The sequence below is a fragment of the Labrus mixtus genome, chromosome 15 (assembly GCF_963584025.1).
Source record: "Labrus mixtus chromosome 15, fLabMix1.1, whole genome shotgun sequence".
Taxonomy (NCBI): domain Eukaryota; kingdom Metazoa; phylum Chordata; class Actinopteri; order Labriformes; family Labridae; genus Labrus; species Labrus mixtus.
In genome coordinates this window covers 23,646,641-23,670,306 of record NC_083626.1, presented here as the reverse complement: position 1 = coordinate 23,670,306, position 23,666 = coordinate 23,646,641, and the positions used below count along the sequence as shown (strand labels likewise).

The window sequence follows — 23,666 nt, the reverse complement described above, 5'->3', positions numbered from 1 at the left end:
TATGTAGATCAGATTTTTCTTTATAATAGTGCACACTTGAAATTCCTCAAGCCTTTTCTAAGAGTAAGGGTGCCCTCTGCTGGCTGTGCAGACATTGTGTGTTTTAAAAGTTGTGTTTGAACTGTTCAGATCTGCTTTTAAGGCAAACCAATAAATCTGTTGCTCACATTTCTCCCAACACAAACTTGCAGCGCATGGAGTCAAAAGAAGAGAGTACATAGAATGACTTCCTACCCTGCAGTTGTTCTCATTGACCTCCTGTTAAAACCTCAGTTCAGTCACCTTCAGTTAATCTGATTATAGCTGCTGAAAGAAAACAAGCACATTCAATATTGCAAACTGTTTATTTGTAGTAAATGAAAAGTGTGCAATTCAGTGAGTGGGGGGCAAAGAGAGGAGAGGGGTGTTTGGGACGGTTTATGTCTTTGGTCCATATTCTGGTGGAGGGGACGTTGAAGAATCGGTGGGAGACAAGAAAAAGGCACTTGAGTTTACAGTTGTCTCAGAAAGGTCGTCTTGAGAGGAAGGACACAGAGATTACTGAAACAATGAACAAACTAAATTTTTTAACTTCCATTATGCCTAATATGAATATCACATACAAAATGCCCCATGTGAGCACAAACTTATAAAGCTACATAATGTATATACAGTAAGGAATCAGAAATAATAGTGGGTTGGGAATGAGAAGCAGAGAAGGTGACGTGTTGAATTTATCCCCTTTGGAACATCTTTACAAGTTGAAAGAGAAGAGGAAGAAAGAAAAAAAAAAAAAAAAAGGCAACACATTAAACAGGACGAAATCATTTCTTTGGCGATAAACTAAAAATTCCTACAGTTTGGAATGTAAAACAAAAAATAAAAAGTGGTTAAAGTGAAACAAACAAAATCTCTCTTCCGAGTCTTGACAAGTCCAACATCGGAGATATGTTGGAATAAAAGCCGATTTTTTTTTTTTTTTTTTTTTATCATCTGCTGCCTGGAAACTGCAGCCCACTATCATCAAGCAGAGAACTGTATGAGGAAAATAGTTTGGTACAATATGTGTCAGTCAGTAAAACTCTTTGTGACGTTATAGCATAGGAGAACACCTCAAAATGACTTATGGGAATAGTCAGTTCTGGAAATACACTTCTACGCTTTCTGGCAGTAGACAAGGAGACTTCTAAGAAGCAGTTGGTAGCTTAGATTTGAGCAGGTCGACAGGGGAACAGGTAGCATGAAGACCCACTAACACGTAAACTTGTTGATTCTGAAATACACACGTATACGCAGGTGTAAACACAGTAAATCGGTATTTCACAAAGTGGGGAAGCGCTAGCTAGACTCTGCTACGAGCAGTTGCCTGGCAACCAATTGGGTACCAATTACCAGATCACCATGTAGTCTTGTATCAATAAAGATACAGCGTTTTAACAAGAGCTTTTGGTGCAGGGTTGCTACAAGGACTTTTTAAACTTCAGACCTGAAACAGTTTCCTTGTTAAGTCGCCTTGTTTAACTTTGGATAAATCTTTAAACGTCGAACAAAGGTGAGACACCTAAGCTGTGCGCTGTTCTTTAACAGGAGCGGGCAGTTTATTAAACATAGCGTTAACAAAACAAGTGTTTCCCCCCATAAAAAATCGAAAAATAATGTTATTAAATACTTTAAATTAAGCTTAAATTTCTCTATTTAATTCATCAGCCAAGTCAGTTTCTTGAACTGTGTCTTCTTTTCCTCATTGCAGTGCACCAAAGCCGCAAGTTGTGAATGACTGGGTGTTATTCACCCGACAGCCACAAGGGGCAACAATGAGCACATTCTTCCCTTGACAACACACCTCAATAAGCAACACCAAAAAGTAAAGTTTATTCTTTATCTAAAGAGTAAAACGGGCAGAAGTGTATTTCCAAAATTGTTGAACTACTCTTTAAAGTCAAGGTTACATATTTATGTGTCATTACAGCACATAACTGTCAAAGATAGCAAACAAGATGGTGCCCCTTTCTCTTTCTATTCAAAAACATAATGACTGGGGTAAATATTTTTTTTTAAATCTCAAATTATAAGAATCTCCCTATGATCACAAAAAAAAAGGGGGGGGGGGGGAGGAGGAGGGGGGGGGAGATATCATTTTAAATACATGTTTACCAAAAGTCTGCTCAAGGGAAGACGACGCATTATGAAGAAGACGCAGCAATAATGTTACCACCAGTTTCACACCACAGCCTTGCAGCTCAACAAACTGTATGTACATAACTACAAGAAGACGAGGAGTCACCAGGGGTCTCTTTCCCTAAAATACAAGCCCACTGTGAGAAAACACGCCATGAAAAAGATCACCAATGAGGTGCTCACCAGCATTTAGTTACAAGCTGGAAAGAGACAAAACAGCCATGACGCATCTACTTGGCAGCCATAGAGAAAGAAAAAAAAAAAGAGAAATCAACAAAACCATCCTAATCATTCATCAGCTTGATCAATGTTACTTTCACATAACGGGTACAGTGAGAATATAAAAAAAGGGGAAGAAAAGACCTTGCATCTTATTCTCACATATATTCATAAACTGCGTGTCCGCTCTACAAGTACCATCTGATTAGCAAGCCATCGTAATGCAGACATCCACGTTTCTAGAAAAGGCAAATGTGAAGTCTCTCTGTGACTGAAGGCAAGCACGTCAGAAATATGCCATTCATGTGCATATAACAAAAGACAAAAGATCACACAGATGATAGTGGAAGAAAATCCAGAGTAAATGTCAAGACACAGCATGTGGACAGTTTTCTTTGTTGTGAGTTTGAACATATTGAACATCATTCTACAAAAAAGGTAATGAGCCCTCTCTTCGTTATAAAAGAACGGACAGCAAGCCGAGGACAACAGCAACACACGGTAACCCTGCTGGCCGTAGGGAGGGCGATTCATCACCGACTTGAGGAAAGCGTGTCAAGGAACAGTGCCACGTTTGTTTGCTTATTTATTTTCTGGGCAGTTGAGACGAGAAGATTGATGTCACTCTTACTGTAATGTAAACAAGAAGCTAAAACCAACGGGCTGGTAAGCTAACCGCAGATGAGTCAACAGATCGCTTTGCTCTTCCCGTCCATTAAACCACAAACTTGTTTTGTGTGCGTGTTACAGCTGTAAAAACTTCAGAGCTAATTAGTGCGAGTGTAATGATAAATTGATCTACATATCTATTTAATGATTAACAATATCAATGACAGCCCAAAACCTCCCTGTTGTCATCTTTCAGGTGGATATGTGATTATATGAAGAACAGATTGTTTTCCCAGATAAATGTCTCACAGGTCAGAAACTATATTGTTAAAGCATTTTTGTTGTTGTTTGATAGTAATAAACTGATTGTATTAAATGGACATATGATATTGTTCTTTTTTTTATTGCAGACCTCTTATTGAGCTGATTATGCGGGGCATCATATCAGGCTTTTTGAATTCAAATCATGATCCAAATAAACGATACACCGTTAAGACTTGTGATCTTAAACTTAGTTAGACATGAGGTCAAAGAGGCTCGCAGGCCAACACATTGAAGTTTCCACGATCTTCCAGTCTTCATGCTAAGTAAAGCTGACCAGCTGCAGGTTACAGCTTCAAATTGGGCATACAGAAATAAGAGTGGTATCAAATTACCCATTAAGAAAAGGAAAGAGTAGCATCCCAAATGTCCCACTATTCCTTTAAGAAGGCAACCTCTCTGTTCAGTTACCCTCAAACACTCCTAAGTTCTTTGAGCGTCAACACGTTCCCACAGTTTGTAGCAGCCATACAAAAAGCTCTGGATTACAGTTTGATATGTTTCTTCTTCTTTTTTTTTTTTTTTAAGCCTACAAAGATTAACGATAGTCTGTAGTGTTGATTGCATGTCTACTCTCCTAATGACAGAAATGCCCTGTTTAATGCTAGAACTACTTCTGCGCTGTCACTTCACTTTCCACGGTGAAGGCATTGAAATGGTTCTGGGAGACAAAAAGAAAAAAAATATATATATATATCTGAGGTGCAAAGTCAGAGAGCTGACACAAGCCACGGCAAAAATAGAAATAGTACTAAGAGCTCAACTTCAATAGTGCACAAGTTGTTGCAGGTAGTCCTGTCAGTCTCTGCCCAAATTAATGCCAGAGAACTGACTGTAGCATAGCAATGAGATCTCTCAAGGGGGGCCTAAAGATAGAAGCTGTTACCTTAAACAGAATGGAAGAAATGCAAAAGCAGGAGCGATTACAGAGCAGTGAGAGCTTTTTCAAGTTTGAGGAATGAATGGATTGATGCGGAGAGGTGGCACTATAGCTCAACTTACAGAAATATGTAAACTTGTATTCTATTCTTCATTGAAAGGAGTTAGTAGAGGGGGGGGGGGAAGAGTGTGTAGGGTGTGGGGGAGATGAGAGGAGAGGAGAGTGCGAGGGAAAGTAGACGGGTTTGATTGAGAACGAGGGTTTCCAATGTCAAGGGCAGGGCGTCCGCGGAGGCCTCTGGGGCAGCCCGTTATGAGAGGGTCGATCTTGGTTGTAGGCGGATGAGGAGGAGCGGGGAGGACCTCTCGAGTTGTTAGAGTGAGTCGAAGGAGCGTCGCCGTCGCCGTGGTAGCGGTGGTTCCCACGACTGGCATTCCTGTTGTGGTAGGAGCCGCCGTTATACCGCTGACCCCCCGAGTGATACCCCTGTCCCTGGAAAGTACGCCGGTTGCCTTGGAAAATCTGAGGGGAGAATAACACGAGAATTATCCAGGTCGCCCCGAAAGTAAACAAAACTTGAGTTAACGTCGAGGCTTCCGCAGAAGGTTCAAGCAGCCGACCTGTTTGTTTGGCGGAGGGCGGTTTTCGCTGGGGGCGCTTTGGGTCACAACAGGAGGAGGAGGCGTTTCTAGCAGGCCTGGGCTGGTGACAGAAGAGGATGTCGAGCTACAGCGGGACCGATTTGAGTAGCCTGTACGTGGATGGTAAACTGTGAAAAAAACAAACAAGTTCAATCAGTAACAGTGCAACATGGCACTGGATTATGAAGCAGTGTTACTAAATGAGGGGCTGTAGGTTTTTAAGTGCCCATCAAATCAAACTAAAAATCCAAGTCACTGTGTATATTAATCAAATATTGAATTCATGTTTTTTCCTAGGGGGTGTATACTTATTTTACATCCAACAAAAAAAACTTGGATTTTTAAGGTTCCTCCACTTTGACTTAAGATACCGACTTAACTAGCTCGTAGCTCAGGACCTGCAAGATAGTTAGCGGGATAGCAAAGTTCCCCTCACCATCTGAGGAAGTGGACGGTCAAACGTTAACCACAGCAACTTCATGTTTGTCATTATAAACACAACTTCCACATCTGTCATTTGTGTCTCAAAGGAAGAGCAGCCACACAAACAAACAAACACACACAAGCTGACAGTGACGATGAACCGATAAACAAGCAGTGTCATTAGCCAGGCTTGTTGCAGAGTTTACTGTCAGACGGATTGATGCTGTGTTTTCTTCATTAAACATGATGGGGATTGGGTTAGCTCCAACCTTTAGAGGTTTTGGCTGCTCTAAACACAAATCAATAATAACAAGTCCCTCCACATCATTCTGGTTTTACAGGAAACACGTTATAATTTGAAATCAAAAAGCACCTCCATAGCAGATTTATTGGAGCTTTAAAGCTGTAAGATGTATTTGTGTTACATATTTTCACGTCATGAGAGTGCTGCTGATAGACGAGCGGATATCCGTTTTAAAAACACATCTCATGACGTGATTCACAGGGCGTTCTTCAAACCATCTAAAAAGTGATGTGGTACAGTCTGAGACGGATTGTGTAACATGAGTCTAATAAAAGGTTGGCCCACAGCGGCGTGCGGTGAGCGTAGACATTCTCTCTTAAGTTTGCAGAGAGGAGAAACAGGTTGAGCTGCAGACGGCTTGAAGATGTACAGAAATCCCTTTTTATTTCAGATATTAGTTTGCTCTTTCTATAGGGGATTGTTTATAGTCCTACTTTATGAAACAGATCCCCGCGTGAGCGTCGGCAAAGTGATGTGAAGTCTAAAACACATTTCTGTTTATTAAAATATCACCTCAAGAATATGCGTGGGAGCTAAAACAATTCTGTGGAAAATGCAAAGTGATATTGTAGTAGAGTAAAAAAGTATGCGTATTGTAGTATATGGTTAAATATAGTGTTGTATATTTCACTCCTTCATTTGATTTTCTCATCTTAGGTTGACAGGAATATGTTTATATAGCAAGGTAACGTTAAGCCTGACTAAGTTTTAGGATGATTATGGGTAAAAAAAAAAAAGGGAGATAAAAAATCTGATTTAGGAAGTCATGTCTTTCGTTCTCATTTCAGCTCTTTAACTCTGAAAATGAGGCATTTTAAGGGATTTAGAGAGAAAATACACCTTTTTAAATACAAAGCGTATTAGCCACTCTCAGTGTACTCCCAGTCTGCTGCCGCTGATAAAATCCTGAAAAGCTGATATGCTTGCGTTTGTGTTTCGTGATTGGTGGGGAAGATGTTTTTATAATTTATAATAAGATGGAGGAGGAGGGGAGTTTATTTTTAGAAATTTCACTAGAGAACTCAAACAAAAAAAAAAAAGGGAGACATAACAGATGAAAAAGGACTCTGTACCTGATCCAAACCCAATGATGCTCGCCTTCAGCGGTTCAAGATCAAATGTAAATCTCACAGCTTTTCCAAGGTCCTCGTCATATTTACGCTCACTCACAAAGTGCTGTGAAGAAAGAAAGAGAGATCATGTGAATCACCAGCACGCTCCACATAGCAGTAAGTAAATGTATATGTAGTTACTCTCCTATATTCATCACATTTTTGCTAACCTTGGAGTGGACAAAAACCTCTTTGTCCACGTGTTTAAAATCTGCATTCAGCTGTGCCTCAAAAATGAACCCCCATTTCCCCATGTTCTCAGCTGTAGTGTGTACCGAGTCAAGCATTAAGAGATAAGACACACAAGGCCAAACCGGAGCTGCAGTATTGTTAAGAGTACCTTGATGTCTGCACGCAGCTCAGTCAACTGTTCCTCAGACATAGAACCTGACTGATCTGTCAGCCGCCTGAGCTCCTCTGCTCTCTTCTGCCGGGCGTCTAAATTCATCACTGAAACATACAAAATGTCATCTTTAACAGATATGCAACTCTGTCATGAGGAGAACATAGGTCACCAATCATAAGGACATTTTTCTATTTATTTCAAGCACTGTGTTTTTTTGTCTTTCTTATAAATCCATAAATATATTCAGACAGATTTGGTCCATTTAAGGGAATATCACCATGTCAGTAAGGAATGACGTAGATTTTGTATTTTTCTTTAAAAGTGACTCATGTGATGAATTCATTTTCAAAATAACCATCAATTACTATTTGCTGATAATTCATCAACTAATCATTTCCGTCTCAGCACGAAAACTCCCTGCAATCCCGAATGCTTCCCTTCCCTTTAAGTTTCATTTTCCCGTAAGAACTCAGCTGCGGTCTTTTGAAATGACAAAGTTCAAAGTGTGTCTGACTGACTGTGACATCCAAAGGCAAACAAAGGTCGAAGATAAAGCCGCTTTCCAATCAAGATGTTCTGTACGTGCTGATGTAAAGACAAACATGTCACCCAAGTGTCATCACACACTAAAACACGTTTTTTTTTTTTTTCCTTCTCTATATTTAAACTCAGTGACCTGGATTCAGTTTTGAACCTCAAACTCAATAGCACTCATTTCTTTGGACAGCAGGTATTCATTTACTTCAGCTCTACAAGATCTCTCGTGTTTGTCCTGTCTGCTGATGTACTTGAAGAAAATCTAAAGAAATCTCCTGCTGCTCTGAAAATGTGTGATCTATTTCTGTTTGATGCTGAAAATCTGGCAAAGGAGAAACTAAAATAAAGTGGATGTTTTTTGATCCTGAAGGACTGACACCAGATACATGCAGCACCGTTTAAGAAACATACACTGCACTAATGTGAAGCTGAAATGACGCATAAATAAACGGATTAGTTGACAAACAGAATGTCAATCACTTCTTTTAATAATCTAATGATCATCGAATGACTTAACATTGTGTGGGTAAAGCTTCTAGATGGGAGGATTTGCTGTCCCTGTCTGTGTGGATAAAATATTACGGGAACATCTTCTGGTTTTGGACCGTTGCCTTGACAAAACAAGAAAGAATTTGACTCCAGGAAATTGTGTCACACACTTCTATAAAAGAGCATGAAGCGGTGAAAGGATCAAACCAACGCCTGAAAAACATCCACAGACTTTTTGATGAGAGGTGAGAGAATTAATTTGTTAAAATTTGTTTCTGGTAAGATTAGCATTGATTATTAACCGATAAGTTTTTCATTCATTCAAAAAAACATCCTGGTTCCAGTTGCTTCATTGTTAAGAGCTGCTGCTCTATGTCCTATTTGGGATATAAAACTCAATGTTTCAGGCTTTGAAATGTTGATCAGACAAAATAAATAACGTTTAAATGTCTTCTTGAAGATTAAAGTATGTAAGCTGAAGATCTATATGGATCATAAACAATGGACTGTACTAAACAACAGTCAGATAAAGCTTTCACACTTGCAGAAATCTCCTGAAAAACTCTGGATCTTTCCCGGAGGAGATTTACATGTGAACGCAAACTGCCAAACTTTGTATTGCATGTCCAAGTGGGCCGATGTGAGAACGCCGCAGGATATTCGCAAGTAAGTTGTTCCCCCGCTCTTTTGTTGATGTTGTCATTCCTTTGGACTACATGTGAAAACGGCTAGAGGGTTCTTTCATTTGAATATCTCTGTGTGCAGAGCAGTTTATCAGTTACACATTTCCTGCAGAGGGTTCGAAGAGGAACACAGGAGTTTTAGAGGAAGCTGATTAGCAAAAACACATCTACGGGAAACCTGTCTTTTGTAAAGCCGAAGAAACACTCGCATTTCTTGGTTTCCTCTCTATTCCCCACACACCTCGCACAAAGACAGCATTGAGTCTCCCTTGACACCTGACACTATTCACTTCTTTTTCCAGGCCTGGAACACACAACACTCCACACTGAGAGGGCAGAATAAAGAGAGAGAGAGAATGGCCTACTTGTACAACTATGCAGTCTTGCTCTGTCATGTTACACATACATACACAGAGGTATGCTCCAGGTATACCTGAGCCCTCAGGGGCACTGCTGCATTTTTGAAGAAACTGGGGCTTGCTGTTCCACAGAAATCTCTTTTACTACCTTTCCGGAAGTGATTTAGGTCAGAAGCCCTCGAGTCAGGTGATCATATTATATGAGGGATACTAACAGCTCCCAGGTGCTGTGTTGGAGGCAGGCTTTTTTTTTTTTTTTAAGTTCAGGCTACAATCTTGAAAATACTTGTACTTACTTGACTCTGCTTTCACTTTGTCCATTTCCCCCAGTAGGGTCACTTCTCTGTCCATTAAACTGGAAAGAAGAGAAGACAAAGAGAGGGGGGGGGAGGGGGGGTCATTTTTCTTTGCTCACTTCAAGATAAGAGGAAATGTTGTGAACGCTGACTTTGCACTGAGATTAAGAATCAATTCCAATAACATTAAACAAAGAGGCAGCTGCCGCTTTTGGAGCAGAGTCACAGAATGACAATGCAAAACAGCAAAACAGCAAAACTACAGCAGACACTTTGGATAACCAACACTTAGATACATATTCACCAGAATGCAGGAACTAACATGTTGTGGTGGAAAATCAAATATGTAAAAAGGAAAACAGGTCATTATTAAAGAATTATTAACAAAGTGGATGCTGCTTCCTGCATCAAGCTCACGTTGTTGCATGAGTTCATCTGTTATTTTCCACATGGTACCAAGTTGTTTGAAAAAAATGATGTTTCCTGCTTAAACACTTGAAGTAAATGAAGACTGTCAGAGTTTAAAAGCTAAGTCACAAAGATCCCATAACAGCCAAAAATGTCACCACAATAAGGAGATGAATTCAATGTTTTTACTGCACAGAAGCATTTTTAACGCTCACTCTACAGGTACTTTAAAAAATCTTGGAAACTCTGACAGTAGAATACAACATTTTTTTTTACCAGTATCTTTCTCTTGGTTGAGTGGCTCCGTTTTAACCCTTTAATCATCCATATTTATCGTCTACAAACTAAGTGCCCTGTGATGCGGTACGTTTGAGCTTTTCCATCACAGATTAAATCACTGACATGTCTCAAGTTAACAAAGCTTGTTTCCACATGTTAACCTATTAGTTTCTCTCAATTTCTCGAGATAACAAAGCATATTTTCTTGTGATCATTTTCTGCCCCACTCGAGAGGGGAAAGTCATTTTTATTTCTATGATTTTGGGTGCCTTTGAAACTCTGGGGATATGAGACTAAAAATAGTTAAGGTCTAAAAATAAACAACTGGATGTACTTGTTGTTATACGCAACAGAGTAAAATGTATGAATGCATGTCTGCCTCGGGCGTCCATTGAACACACAGGATAATAGTCTGAACATTCATCACCCCGCCCTATAACTCAAAGTAAATGTTCCACTCACACTGAGGACAGTGTCATTGGCTTATTCTCTTCATGACTGCTCACACTATTGGTCTGTATTATATGTTCTATCAACAGTAGATAATAATCCTCTTGCTTCTTCTGCAGCCTCTACCAAGGTACACACACTCACGTAAATCGAAAAATGTTTATCAAGTCATGCAAGTGAGTTCAACACTGACTAATGCTGTGAAGTGCACGTGTGAAAGTCAACACCAGAACATTTCAGAACTCGACTGTCCTAACGTCAGAAGTTCATGTCCGAAGGCAGCATTTGAAATATACAACGGATTAGGAGAACCCTTAAAGTTACAATAAAAACATCTCTCTAAACGGGCTTCTTTTTTGACAGCCGAGCAACTCAGCAACCTCTTCCATTCTGTAAGGTAAATGAGTGACAGGTGCAGTGTCCCGCCCCCTTGATTTGCTGATCATTTGAGCTAAATTAAACACCGCCTTTTGACCAATTACACAACTGTAGCATTCAATACTTTAGAGTTGCTAAGAAACTAACTTAGAATCTCTTAAACATTCATTAACATTGTAAAGTAATATAGCTTACGTATATTTCATATTAATTGTTTTTTACCTTAAAATTTCAGCCCAACTGATTTATCGTCCAGCCGATAATAGCTTATCCAGTGATCAGTATCGGCTAATTTTATCTCAGATATTACTAGATTTATTCACCAGTCAAACAGTATTTCATGTGAGAATCATTGTATTACACTAGCAGTTCCCGGTCACCAGCAGAGTGTGTTAAATAGATTACAACGAGCATTATCACTCTCCAGAGTTTCAAGCGGTGATGCACAGCTCTTTTCCACAAGTGTTTGATAACTGCGTCAACACAATACATGTGTACATGTCTATCTATCTATAGATCAAGATCTAAGAAAGATATCGGCTAATATATCGGTATCAGATTTTTCGCTCACTCATATCAATAATGGTATCGGCCCCAAGAAATCCCATATCGGCCGGGCCCTAGTTAAAATGACCACGCTCACAATGCTAAGTATTATCATTATGTGTTAGCATCAAGTTAACAAACAAAGATGTGAGGTTAACTGTACCATTACACCTCTATTCAACATGTAAATGTTGTGGCTATTCATCGACATTCCTTAACGCACCGCTAACTACAATAATCACTTTAATGGCATGGCCTTGTACTACTTGGCTAGGTGTTTCACTGAGTGTTGTGTCATACTTTTTAATATGACATTATTCAACGATGTCAGTCTAATATTTGATTGTGTACTCAGAGTTGAGTTACTATGTAAACTGGCAAGCTAAGGGATAGTGGTTACTTGACTTTTAAAACTACGCACAATTTCCAAGTTGTGGTTTCTCTCTGGCACTTACACAAAAACCACATCACCTTTAATCCATGGAAGCTCTGATTGACGTTGTGTTCACTCATGTTAATGGCCATTCAGTGGATGCAGTGGTACAAAAAAATTATTTAAATCATCTGCCCAATATATCCCACTCAAGGCAAGATACTTTTTTTTTTCCCGTCACAGAAAAACAAAAATCATTCAAAAAGGAAAACCATTCTTTAAATTGAGATATTTATGGGTTGGATTAGACTTTACATTTCTATTTAGATTATTAAATAAATATTCAATCAACACCTAAAGTAGACAGTCATTTCCCTCCCCCACTAAATAGTAGGTAATATCATTTTGAACATATTCCAGCACTGTTATAAGAGTTCAGGGCTTATTGTGATAATCAGGATATTATCGTGCATTGCAACTATCACGTCCAGGATAATGGTGACAGAAAATATAATGATCCCGTATGAACGTGTAATATTGAAGCTTCAGTCTTTATCTATAACCCTGCATGATCCATAACACCATCATTAACGTCATCTCATCCTGCTGAGTAATCATGCCCCTATCACTGCTTTACAGCTGAAAAAGTGAATCTTCAGTCTGCTTGTGGTGTTTATGAAGTTTGTGATCTAATCAGGGAACAAGCACCTGGGGATGAACTCTGCCCCCTGCACTGTGCTTGTTTTGAGGTATAACTAATATGCACAGTACATCCCGCTGACAGCTTAACGTTTTATTAAACATAATGACACAAGACATTTTCTTTTCTTTTCTATTTGAATGGATTTCATAGTTTTAATACTCCACCACATCTTAGTGTTCAAAAACTCTAGAATAGTGCATCATCATTCAGAGGAATTGTGAAACCTGTAACAGTCAGTTTCGCTTTATGCAAAGTGGTGAACCAGTGTCATCAAGTCGGACAAAGGTACGAAAAATGCACTTTGACTGCAGCATGACCTATAAAAAACTAATAACACCCCACCGGAATCAGCGAACATGCAACTAAGGCAGGGACGGCAATATTACAAAACACAACCTGCAATAATAAAGTATAACTACTCATCTCTGTTGTATACTTGCACGCACAGTTTGGCATAAACAAAGCCTTTAATTAATGTATTTTTACATCAGTGGAGTAATGTGCTCTGAGTTTCACAGGTCCCTAATCTTTGACTGTGAAAACCCATACAAAAACTGGCTACATAATAATCCATGTTTTTAAAAAAGGAGTACCTGGGACTAAATGTTCAAAGAAATGTGCAGAAAATCAGACTTCTGTTTGTAAATGTCAATAAACAAAAAACAATAAGTGCCATCATATGTCCTGAGATTTCTGCTGGAGTAACAGTTCGTAGTCCTCAGTGAGTAAAGCAGTGAAGGGAAACCCTGCAACCCTCATCTCTACACTTTGGAACCATTAGTGAAGTACTCCACCTGGAGTAAACGCCTTTAAGAACTGGAACTATCAAACAGCAACACAATCTATGTTCCTGCAGTGGAAAAGTCCTTAAAAGGAGTTTTGTTATCTCTCCCTTAAAAAAAAAAAAAAAAAAAAAATGTGTATTTTGTCAACGTAAGATTCAAGTACAGCCAAACAAAAGACAAGGACTCACCAAGTCTGAAGTTCAGCAAATGTCTGCTTCATTCTCTTAATGGAGGAGTCCATCTCCTCTTTGACCACCATCCTGTAGCGAGTCAGCGAGGCAGTGCATCTCTGCAGGTCCTTCACAGAGCGGTCGATGTTCGGAGCTGAGGCAGCAGGGGAACACAGGGAAGCGTCATATTTTCAGAAGACGTGCCTTGGTAACAACCCAAAGTGCATCACTTTATTACGGTCGTCTGACAATAAACTCTATGCGGGACAAGGTCATTTTGAACGTTAAGAGTTAAAAGGTTTCTTTACCCATCTTCTTGACTCCTGATGATCCTTGCTCATCAGAGGTCAGTGCTAATGAGGAACTAGACGATTGTGAATTTGATCCTGCCCTGTGTCGGTTCTTGTTGCCTCTGGGACCATGGTGATTCCTTACCACTTGGGGTAAGGCAGGACTTGGGGCACTACCAACACTTTCTGCTTCTGGACCTTAGAGACGACAAACAACAACAAGTAAATACACCGGTCTGCAAACTAAAGCTCCTTAAACGAGAAAGATACGCTTCGGAAAAGTCAGCAGATTATTTGGATATTTAGGTTTTCTTTAAGATTCCCCAAGAGAAATTGGTATACAGGAGGATATTATAGGACAAAATATTCAGTCACATATAGTAAGACCTCTCAGTATGTTTACATGCACTTACAAAAAGACGATTTATTGTGTTAGTCCGACTCAAACTGGACTTTTAAAGAAATGTCAACATGTTAGTCCGATTGAAATCCCACAAAGTGGAATTTCTTGAGGTCGGACTAACACATCTAGTAAATGTGGTTAGGGATCCAATAACTTTTGTATGTTTGCCCCTTAACTGGATCAACATAGCAGAAGTTGCATTGTTGTGTGCCTTAAGATATCAACACAAACTAAAAGGGATAGTGTGCATCGAATCTGTACAAAAAGCAAAAGAGTTCAGTATGTTTGAAATTTAAAAAAGGAGTTAAGTTGTCCACGTTTTTCACTCCTCCACAAACATCCAGTTTGCCACATGCTAACACAGCAGTCCAATTGAATGACCTACTCGAGCCATCACCCAAGCTAGACTTAACTGTGCATGTAAGCGTACTGAGTGACTACAGTCTAGCTCAAACCCCATACAGAGCTTTTTGAACTGATCTGCGCAGACTTTAGCCTTCTCTTTCTTTGCCTTCATCGTGTGTCAGAGCTGTGATTACCGGTGGTTTCGGATGTAGCCAGTTCAGAGTCCAGCTCGGCTGCATCCAGGGAGGCAGAGTCCAACTGTTCACTCAGAGAATCAATTGAATCTCCGTCCATTACCGATCCGTTGGCATGAAAGCCGTTCATCTCGTCTTTGCCCTCCTCGGGCAATTCTGCATCTGGCGGAGCGGGCTCTGCCGTGGCCTCGACCTGAGGCTTGGGCTTCTTTTTCTTCTTGGGCTGGACATGGAGATATCAATGTCAAACCTCTTTGTTTAAATTCCTTTTGTCTATTATCTCTAAACTAATCAGAGCAGTGACTCGGAACAACTCAGTTCACACAGTGAAAAAGGTTTGATTTGAGCCCAAGCTAAAATAAAGCCTGAAGCCCGGCCAGGATGGTTTACAAATGAAGAAAGACATTGTATACTTTTAAATATCTCAATGCTTACTCAACATACAGGTATTCAAGTTACGGGCGGCGTTCCTGTTCTCACCTTCTTTTTACCGGTGACATTCCACTCCTTCAGGATCTCCACTGCACTGCCTGTGGCGTAAAGCAAACAGTGATGACGAAAGCACACCGAGACACTTCACAGGCTGTAAAATGTCGTAATAACCCATCTGAAAAATCTGACGGCCCTCAGGCGATGTTTAGATACCGGTTAAAAGAGGAACAAAGACGTGTGACGTGCAGGGAGAACCTCCTGTTTCTAAATTTAAACTTGTGAAACTAGAGGCGTGTAAATGACGCTCAGACGTCTGAATGCAAAGCGTGGCGTGAATTCTTTTTTTCAAGGTTCAACTTAGCAACGTGGACTTCATGCCGGGACAAAACATACAAGTAAAATGCAGTGAACAAGCAAGTGAAGTGCTGTGAAGTTCTCGTGGACTCATTAGACCAGTGGTGTGTCATTGAGGTGTGTGTCATAATACTAAAAAAACATCCTTGATGCTTTCTTCATTCTTCTCTTTATGTGGTGTGATTAACGCTCTTTAAACCATAATTGCCCTTAAATATGCCACATTACCAGTTCTGTGTGACTTCATGTAAATACATGCTCTTATTATTTATAGGGAAGGCTCTAAGGCCAAACAATGACATCCTCATACCTTCTAAGAAAGCTTGGACGGCCTTGTCCACACTGTTCTCAAAATGTTGTAACACCAGCACGATCTCATTGTTGCTTTTGTTGGGGACGACTGCCCTGACAGCACTGATCTGTAAAAAAGAAGGGCACAAGAGGAACAGGGTTCAACACCATCTCAAATAGCGTCCAAGGTGACTCAACAGGAAGTTCACAAGAATGAGTCTCAACATTAAAAAAACATTTAACTAAAAAGGGCAGAAAAATGTACTGTGCTTCAAATTTGTATTCCACAAATGTAAACAATCTTTTCAAGGATTATTTTTTGCTTATTTTCAAAATCATCATCTTTCAGAGTAAGGTAAATAGTGTGAAACAAGCCTGAAGCCAATACTACTTTGAGGCTTTGCCTGTTCAGGATCGCCGGGGTTATTTTCCAATAACCCATCACTTTTAATTACATAAAGAATACATGATCTGCAATACTAAGGCCATGGCTGATTTGATCGACAGGTTTGTAGCTGTTTGTTCAGAGGCTAAAAGGCCCAACTCAACTCCACCTATGTGGCCAATTTCCAAATTGACCAAAAGTCAAGTATAGAGTCAGCACCTCCAATATGGCGACCACCACCGTAAGGCTCCATAACACCTACGAGACTACGTTCATGTTTTATACAGTCTGTGACGCAAACACACAACTAAAGAATAAATGAAACAATATCCTTATAGAGTCTGAAGATGTGTACACAAACCCAATGCTGTAGTTTTATTTATTTTTTTTAATTGTTATCCAAAGCACACAGAAGCATTTTTCAGAAGTTTTGCCACTGACACTTACTACATGGTAGAAGGTATGAATACTAAAACATTAGTCACTAGTACTGGATTAACATTTTAAACAGAACATTTAGAAAGTTAATCAAATAATGTAAACATTTTGATTGTTCCAGCTTGTCCACAGTGGGCATACAGTAACCGTCTTTCCAGTCGCATATTGAACTTCTCAGAATAACTCTTTGGTTTTGGACTCTCTCCAACTCAAAAAGCTGTTTGAAGACATCAACTTTGGCTCTTGTTTTTTGTATGATTCAAAAGTCAAACTTCTAATGATTTCTTACAAAAAAAAACATGTGGCAGATTAATAGATCATGAAAATGATGATGCGGCCCAAAGCCCACAAAATATTTTTCAGAAAACAAAAACATAAATAACTCTCAATGGAGAACAAAATGAAACCACGGTGATAATCTGTGCAGTCTAATTTTCCCTAAAGTGCCTTCTTATGTATTAGCAGTTTTAAAAAAAAGACAAGTTTGAGAGGATATGGCATTATATAAATTAAGCACCTCAAGCAAACACCTCAGACTTTCAGGTTCTCTAAGGGTTTTAAACTCTTGAATTACTCAGTAATAGTTACAGACACTGATAAATTATTGCGCATAGGCAGGAGTAAGATTCAAGAGTCTTCTTTTCTCTTTAGTATTACTGCTCATGCTCCGATAACTTGCCCTCTTGTGTTTTCTGTTGCCAAAAAAAAGCCCACTGGGCAATTGCTGTTCAGAGCCCAGAAGTAAAGGAACTGAATGTCAATGCTCAGGAACAAATCCACCAACACAGCGTGGAAATGTTTCACTAAGTGAGCAGAAAAGAAGCCCTTGATTATTACACATATTTTGTGGTTTTAGGTGTCAATGTATCCCTTAGATATGAATCCGCAGGCTCTCATATTGCAGCAGGTGTAATATGTCTTACCTTCTCCTTCATCCTCTCAGCTGTTCCTCCCTGGGACATCACCATCTTTGAGCGAGTGTCAAACACGACTCCGGACGTATCTAGAAAAATACGTCAAAAACCAGACTTCCTTATTGGTTCAGGGCTTGGATCACATATGCAAAACCACTGTGGCACATCATTTGCAAATCAAAACAAGCCACAGACATCTACATGGAGATTTCCTGGAAAGACTAGTCAGCCACGTGTATGCATCAAAATCACATTATTTGTTCTTTTGAAGCCTGATACTTTTTTCTGTAGGCATCACTGTACAACCAACGGCACCGTGTCAGTACAGGATGAGCTATTAAAACATTTGAGCACATCGCCACTTCAGCCACCAGCCAGGACATGACAAAAAGTCATCACATCTGTGGCTGCACAGTCTGGAATTTGCATCTTATTTACATGACTAACAATCAGTGACGGCTTTGAAAAACCTGAAGGTTTCTGTTATCAGACTAAAGAATAAAACCAATCAGTTCAGCAGCTGAGTGAAGGTGAGGAATAAATGAGGGCATTTCTTTCTTTTTCTACAGGATAAACAAAAGTTAACAGCTGAGTGTGAGGGAGCAGAGTAAAGTCCAGAGTTAATCTACAACCTTTAAAAAGACAAGACGGGGAAAAAGAAAATATGGGTCCCTTATAAAAGTTGTTTTTCCCTGTAAGTGAAAGTAGGTTAATATCACTGTAAATGTCCACAACTATTTCCTGAATAACTATTCGGTTCAAAGCAACGCCATCTGTTAGACTACACTCAAAGTTTTACAACTACTCCGTTATAATCCTGGCAAAAGCCAAGGAGGCATACCCTAACCTGTTCAATCATTTAGCAACATGTTTTTCAACTAATATTTACAATTAAATCTTGATGTTTAATTACCGTAAAACTTCTATTAATAGCTTTTACTGACTTCAGTGAGTCATGAAATAACCCTGCCTTTATTTGGGACAGGCTTCAATACGAGACGGGCCCATAATTATTTTCAAACAATACTTGCAGTAATGTGCAATAAACAAAATGAATCATGAATTTCTAGTTTGATCTTGCTTCTTACTAGAGCACGGCCGGTAAACATTCTCGCATTTTTTTCCATCTTTCTTGGACAGATGTTGAAGTTATTATAAAATTATTCAAACACTAAACGCATCAGGGACTCTAATTGAGACCCGTTTTTATTTGTCAATACGTGGTGCAAGGCCGCGTTAGTAAAGCGGACTGGGCCTTAGAGTGGAATGGGCTTTTATTTGAAGTTTTACGGTAGCTCATTTCTTTTAAATAAGTGAATAAAGCGAACACGTACCCCTCTGGCTGTTCTTCTTTGCCATGTTGTCACACAGAAGTGTCCAGGAAACGCTGTGTCATATACTTCTTCACACTGTTCTAACCCTTCAGATAGATTGAGGCCGGTGTTTGAAAAAGAGCTCCTCGTTTTGGTTACTTTCACTTTTAGAGAAGATGCCAACAAGGCTTTCAACTATCTGGCAGGAAGGTTGGAAGAATGAGGCTCGGATCACGTCTTCACCATTTAGGCTAGGATTCAGGATTTCCTCCTGTTTCTCCGCTCAGTTGATCCAAATCTGGGGGAGGGGGGGAGGGAGGAGGCAGAAAGAAATGTGTTAAAATAACCAGACACTGAACGTGGTTTAGTGCCACGGTTTAGGATGTGGAAAACAAACATCTGCATTGAAATGACCTGTTTCCATGCTGTGTGCAGCAAAATGCTCAGCCACCAAATCTCCTCTTCTGTACGATCAGAAAATAATGTGAATATAAATCAACTGAAATCTGTTTCCTCCGGCTATGAATTATAAATGAAAAACAGATTTCTGTAAGTTATTGTCTGTCTGGCAGAGCATTCTCGAAAAAAAAAAAATCTGCAGTTGATATTGCACTTGGCAGAAACACTGGGTTTAGTTTGGAGGAAGGAAAGTTAGACAGAAAATACAGACGCACATCTTTAAAGAAAACGTCCCCCTTTCTCTCTTCTCTGCAGGAGGGGGGGACTGATAATAATGTGATGAGGGAAACACAGTATGTCAACAACGCCTTCATGGTCTGGGCCCTTTGGATGACTGTGCAGTCAAGAATTTGACATGTTTTTTCACAGTCATGATTGAGAACTACGGCAAGCATTTTGGAGTTTCCCTTAGCCAAACTCATGAACGATTGCACAAACGGTTGTTGATCAAGTCAGCGTCATAACTGAGATTTTTGAATTTGTGCCTTTGAACAGGGATTGGCGCTTAACTTTTCAAATCTGTAACTCTCGTTTCGACAGAAAAACTGCAACAGAGAAGAAGCCTACTGCTAGAAGTCATGCTGATATAGTACAGGTACGTTGTTATTTTATACCTTATTAAAAAAGGTTGATGACTCAACAACACATTTCTTATTTGAACACAGTCGTTGTTTTAGCTGTTAGACAAGCAGAGGAGGGAATAATGAAATGCAAACACTTCAGGAAGTGATTACAGAAGTGGGCTCTTATATTGAGTATCATTTTTTCCGGTATTTTTCGCCCTCTTGTTTAAGCCCTGACATTTATACACAGATATCTCTATACTCCTTACTAGTGACTATCAGTAACAAATCATTACCATGTTACTAGATATGTTCACCAGTCAAACAGCATTTCATGTGAGTATCATTGTATAACACGAGCAGTTCTCTTTGTGGCTGTCACCAGCAGAGTGGGTTTCAAGGATTTAAACAAGCGTCACCACTCTCCAGAGTGTCACACGGTGATGCACATACATGCACAGTAACTTTCCAGTTGAGTGACCATCTTGTCAACATTACATATTACAAGTGTTTTAAAAACTGCATTTGAGGGATCAAGGCAAAAATATCTCTAAATCCGTCTACCTCTACAGATCTCAGAATGATTAAAGCGTCTGATTTTTTTCTCTTCCTAATATCGGTATCGGCCCCAAAGATCCCTTTTCGGTCACCCGTACTCCTTACATTCCCAAACTTGGCACAGTTATTAATTGTAATATACTAAAAGGTAAGCTATCAATTCATTTCAACGTGTGACACTGAACGCTACAATTTTTAACTTCAAGATTATTTCCACACTAAACAGATCGGGTAACACATGCACATAAAAAGACGACTTCTTGTTGTATCTGTTAGTGCATTTCATGCTTGGTTGATGAAGACTAAACAGAAGTTTCACAAAGAAACAGAAAAGAGAGAAAAAAAACACACACCCCCCTCCCCCTCTCCCCTCTCCCGAGTGAAGAGGCGTCTCATAAAAGCAATGTCCGTGTCCAACTGGGAAAACTACAAGCAACGTGGATAAAAATGAACCTGCCAAAAGATGACATCAGAGCTGATTCAGAAACTTCCCTCATCCAACTGATCTGCTCACAAGAGCAAACTTAAAAGTTCAGAACTGGTCAGTGGTGGAAAAAAAAAAAATGTTCTGGCTAAATGTGTGTACTGTTTGGTCATTTGAAGCCCAGCATACATGTAGAAGGGTCCAGAATGGGCTTTAAGTCTGCACTGTATTTTTTTTATATACTTTTTTTTTGCAATACAACAATAAAAGGATTGTTTCCATTTCTTCACTTTGAAGGAGGAGAAAGTAACAACTGTATAATCTGAGTTTGAAAACATGTCATCCCCCCTGCTGAGCAATCAATAATCTACTGATACCAAAACCGAGTCTGCTTCAGTTATGACCCTTCAAGTCTTAAAAATGTGTCAACAAGGCCTTCAGCAATCTGGGCTGGTTTTTAATGGCCAGCAGCTGTTTTTTCCTCCTCTCGGTTTCTCTTTCTGACCCTCTTCTGCAGAAAGGGAAACTTAAACGCTGCACAAACCCCACACCCTCCTGATTAGGACTCAGGCATGCCACGGTCCAGGTTCCACCACACCTTCCTGCAGACGTCAAAACTCACACAACAAGCACAATGAACACAAGTGACACTGCAACAGGGCGATCACGCAAACACCAGGAGGATGCATTCATGTTTACCAAGAGGGATGGTGCATGAATCCGCCGACAGAGAGAGAGAGAGAGAGAGAGAGAGAGAGAGAGGAGCCAGGTGTGTTGAGTGACGCAACGTGGAAGAAGCGCAAAGTCAGCAGAACTCAAATAACGCTGCAAAAGTTTGTTTGAACGCGAAGAAGTACGGAGCTTAAAAATAAAGTGGTTATGTGTGACACGTGGAACGGAAACCAAGAGATTATTTTCTGTCGCAGTAGCATAATTAAGTCAAAACGGCTGCAGGTCAATGAGTGCAATTTCTAGGCATACTTCGCTCCAAAAATGACATCATCACCGGTCATCTTTTAGTTTACGAGCTTTAACATAAGGGGCTCTACGCGTGCCGTGCAAGAAAGATTAAAACGGGGTTTTTAAATTAAGTTAAAACTCGCATATCGGACAGGGGCTGTGCCGTTTTCACGCAGCAATTTATCGAGAATCGTTTGGCTCGATCTTCGATAATTGATCGATGCATTTATCTACACCGCTTGGGATTCAATATTAGTTTTAATGCAAGATTTAAAAAAAAAAAAAAAAACTGGACAGGATCTCCAACAATATCTTTTGGGTCAAGAGCTTCACGACTTTTGGTCATGAAACATCAAACTTGGTGTTAACGGCAGCTCACCAAAACCTCTGCTGTGCGGCGTGAATTAATCATGACACATGATGACTGTGTCAAATGTTACAACTTTTAATTACAACCTTTAGCTTTATTTCCTTCTGGCACAACGGGGTCTTTTTTGGTTTTTTTCAAAAGCGGCACATTATTCCACACACATCTATATATATATATAAAAAAAAGACTGAAGTCCGGAGGGTTCCGTTTTAGTTAGCCCTGCCACCATCACAGCTTTTTGTAATTAGCTTTGTAAATACTCCGCGTCACTGACCAGGAGAATCTGCGTTCAAACGTTAATGAAATGACCAAAGCGACGCTGAACACGACTGAAAGCAGACTAAAGTGTGAATGCTTCTTTAGTGATGGAGCTTTGAATGCAGCATTAGCTAGCTAGCCGTGTTATTCAATGGTGTGCTGTAAGATTAGGCATCATTTAGCCACTCAATTGAACAGCTATGCTACAATGAAAGCGTTAAATTTAACAGCAAAAAAGGGTTTTTTCTCTCTACGTGCTGGAGGCCGAATAATATTAAATACGTACTTGGTGTTGGAGGAAAAAAAACTGCACAGTAGATTCTGGTAACGGGTTGCCGCAGCTCCTGTCGCCAGTCGTCTTCACTGCCAAGTAGTCTGCTGTGGGCAATATTTTCCTAGACAAGACTCCTCCGGGGTTGCCAGGTCGGACTCAAACAACCCCCCTTTTTTTTAACACATTGTTTGCGTAGAGACGTGTCTCAACATGTGTTCTGTTCCGTCAATCGTCATTTGGTGAGGATCTACTTTGAGTAAATGTCTAGCTGTACAACTTATTCTTCAGGATAATAAGGAAACTCACTCTACTCTAAAGTTTTTCATATTTTAATATTTGTACACCGCATTTTGTGTGCATATCTTCACAGTTAAGTTCATAGATAGATAGATACTTTATTGATCCCGAGGGAAATTCAAAGCATCCAGTAGCAGGTTACAAAGACGTACGTGACATGAAACATTTGTTACAAACCGACGCCCCTCCCCCCTCCCATACATATATATTAACCCGAGAAAAGATTTAAAGAATACCTGAATAAACTGTGAAATTAAAAATAGATTTATACAAGAAATGTACATAACCCGTGCAGGGATGAAAATATATGTTTAATTTAAAGCAATAAACAGTTGAGGGAAAAAAATCTGTAATTAGACCTGAATATAAAATAATAAAGAAGTGTTGACCTTCTGAAGGTGTGTTGTTTATATACCAGATACCAATCATTTTATTATGCTACTGGTGGTGCACTTGACACAGCCATTAAAATATAATGTATATAATGTGATGCGCTATGTGTGATTTAAAAAATCTTATACACCCAAAGGGAAAATATATCATAACATAAACTCACCTTTGACCAATCAGTTTGATTAATTTAGATAATTCCATCTAGATTAAATAAATAAATAAAAAGAATCTACAGAAAAAATGGTCACACATTTGCAAGATTTGTAGTCCATGCCAAATGTAG

At 39.6% G+C, this 23,666-nt stretch overlaps 1 protein-coding gene across 2 annotated transcripts; it reads right to left on the bottom strand.

The window, feature by feature from the left end:
• Positions 1-325: 325 nt before the first annotated feature.
• spats2 (spermatogenesis associated serine rich 2) lies at positions 326-22,794 on the bottom strand. Of its 2 annotated transcripts, XM_061057889.1 has the most exons (13): positions 22,706-22,794; positions 18,849-19,125; positions 17,524-17,603; positions 15,797-15,905; positions 15,181-15,230; positions 14,701-14,923; positions 13,777-13,956; positions 13,487-13,622; positions 9,377-9,435; positions 7,007-7,116; positions 6,628-6,730; positions 4,807-4,955; positions 326-4,708 (listed from the first exon to the last, which is right to left on the bottom strand). In XM_061057889.1, exons 2-13 carry the CDS (start codon positions 18,871-18,873, stop codon positions 4,457-4,459), a joined length of 1,476 nt encoding a protein of 491 aa, XP_060913872.1. In that variant the 5' UTR covers positions 18,874-19,125; positions 22,706-22,794; the 3' UTR covers positions 326-4,456. The 2 variants fall into 2 exon arrangements, with proteins under 2 accessions (XP_060913872.1, XP_060913871.1); XM_061057888.1 differs by lacking the exon at positions 22,706-22,794 and having other exon boundaries at positions 18,849-19,158.
• Positions 22,795-23,666: the final 872 nt, after the last annotated feature.

Excerpts from the sequence above, each read along its gene's own strand:
- spats2 (XM_061057889.1), bottom strand. The coding sequence starts at position 18,873 with ATGGCAAAGAAGAACAGCCAGAGGG. Across the intron at positions 15,231-15,796 it reads CGTCCAAGCTTTCTTAGAAG|GCAGTGCAGTGGAGATCCTG; the intron begins GTATGAGGATGT and ends TTTACGCCACAG. Across the intron at positions 9,436-13,486 it reads TTTGCTGAACTTCAGACTTG|TTTAATGGACAGAGAAGTGA; the intron begins GTGAGTCCTTGT and ends TCTTCTTTCCAG.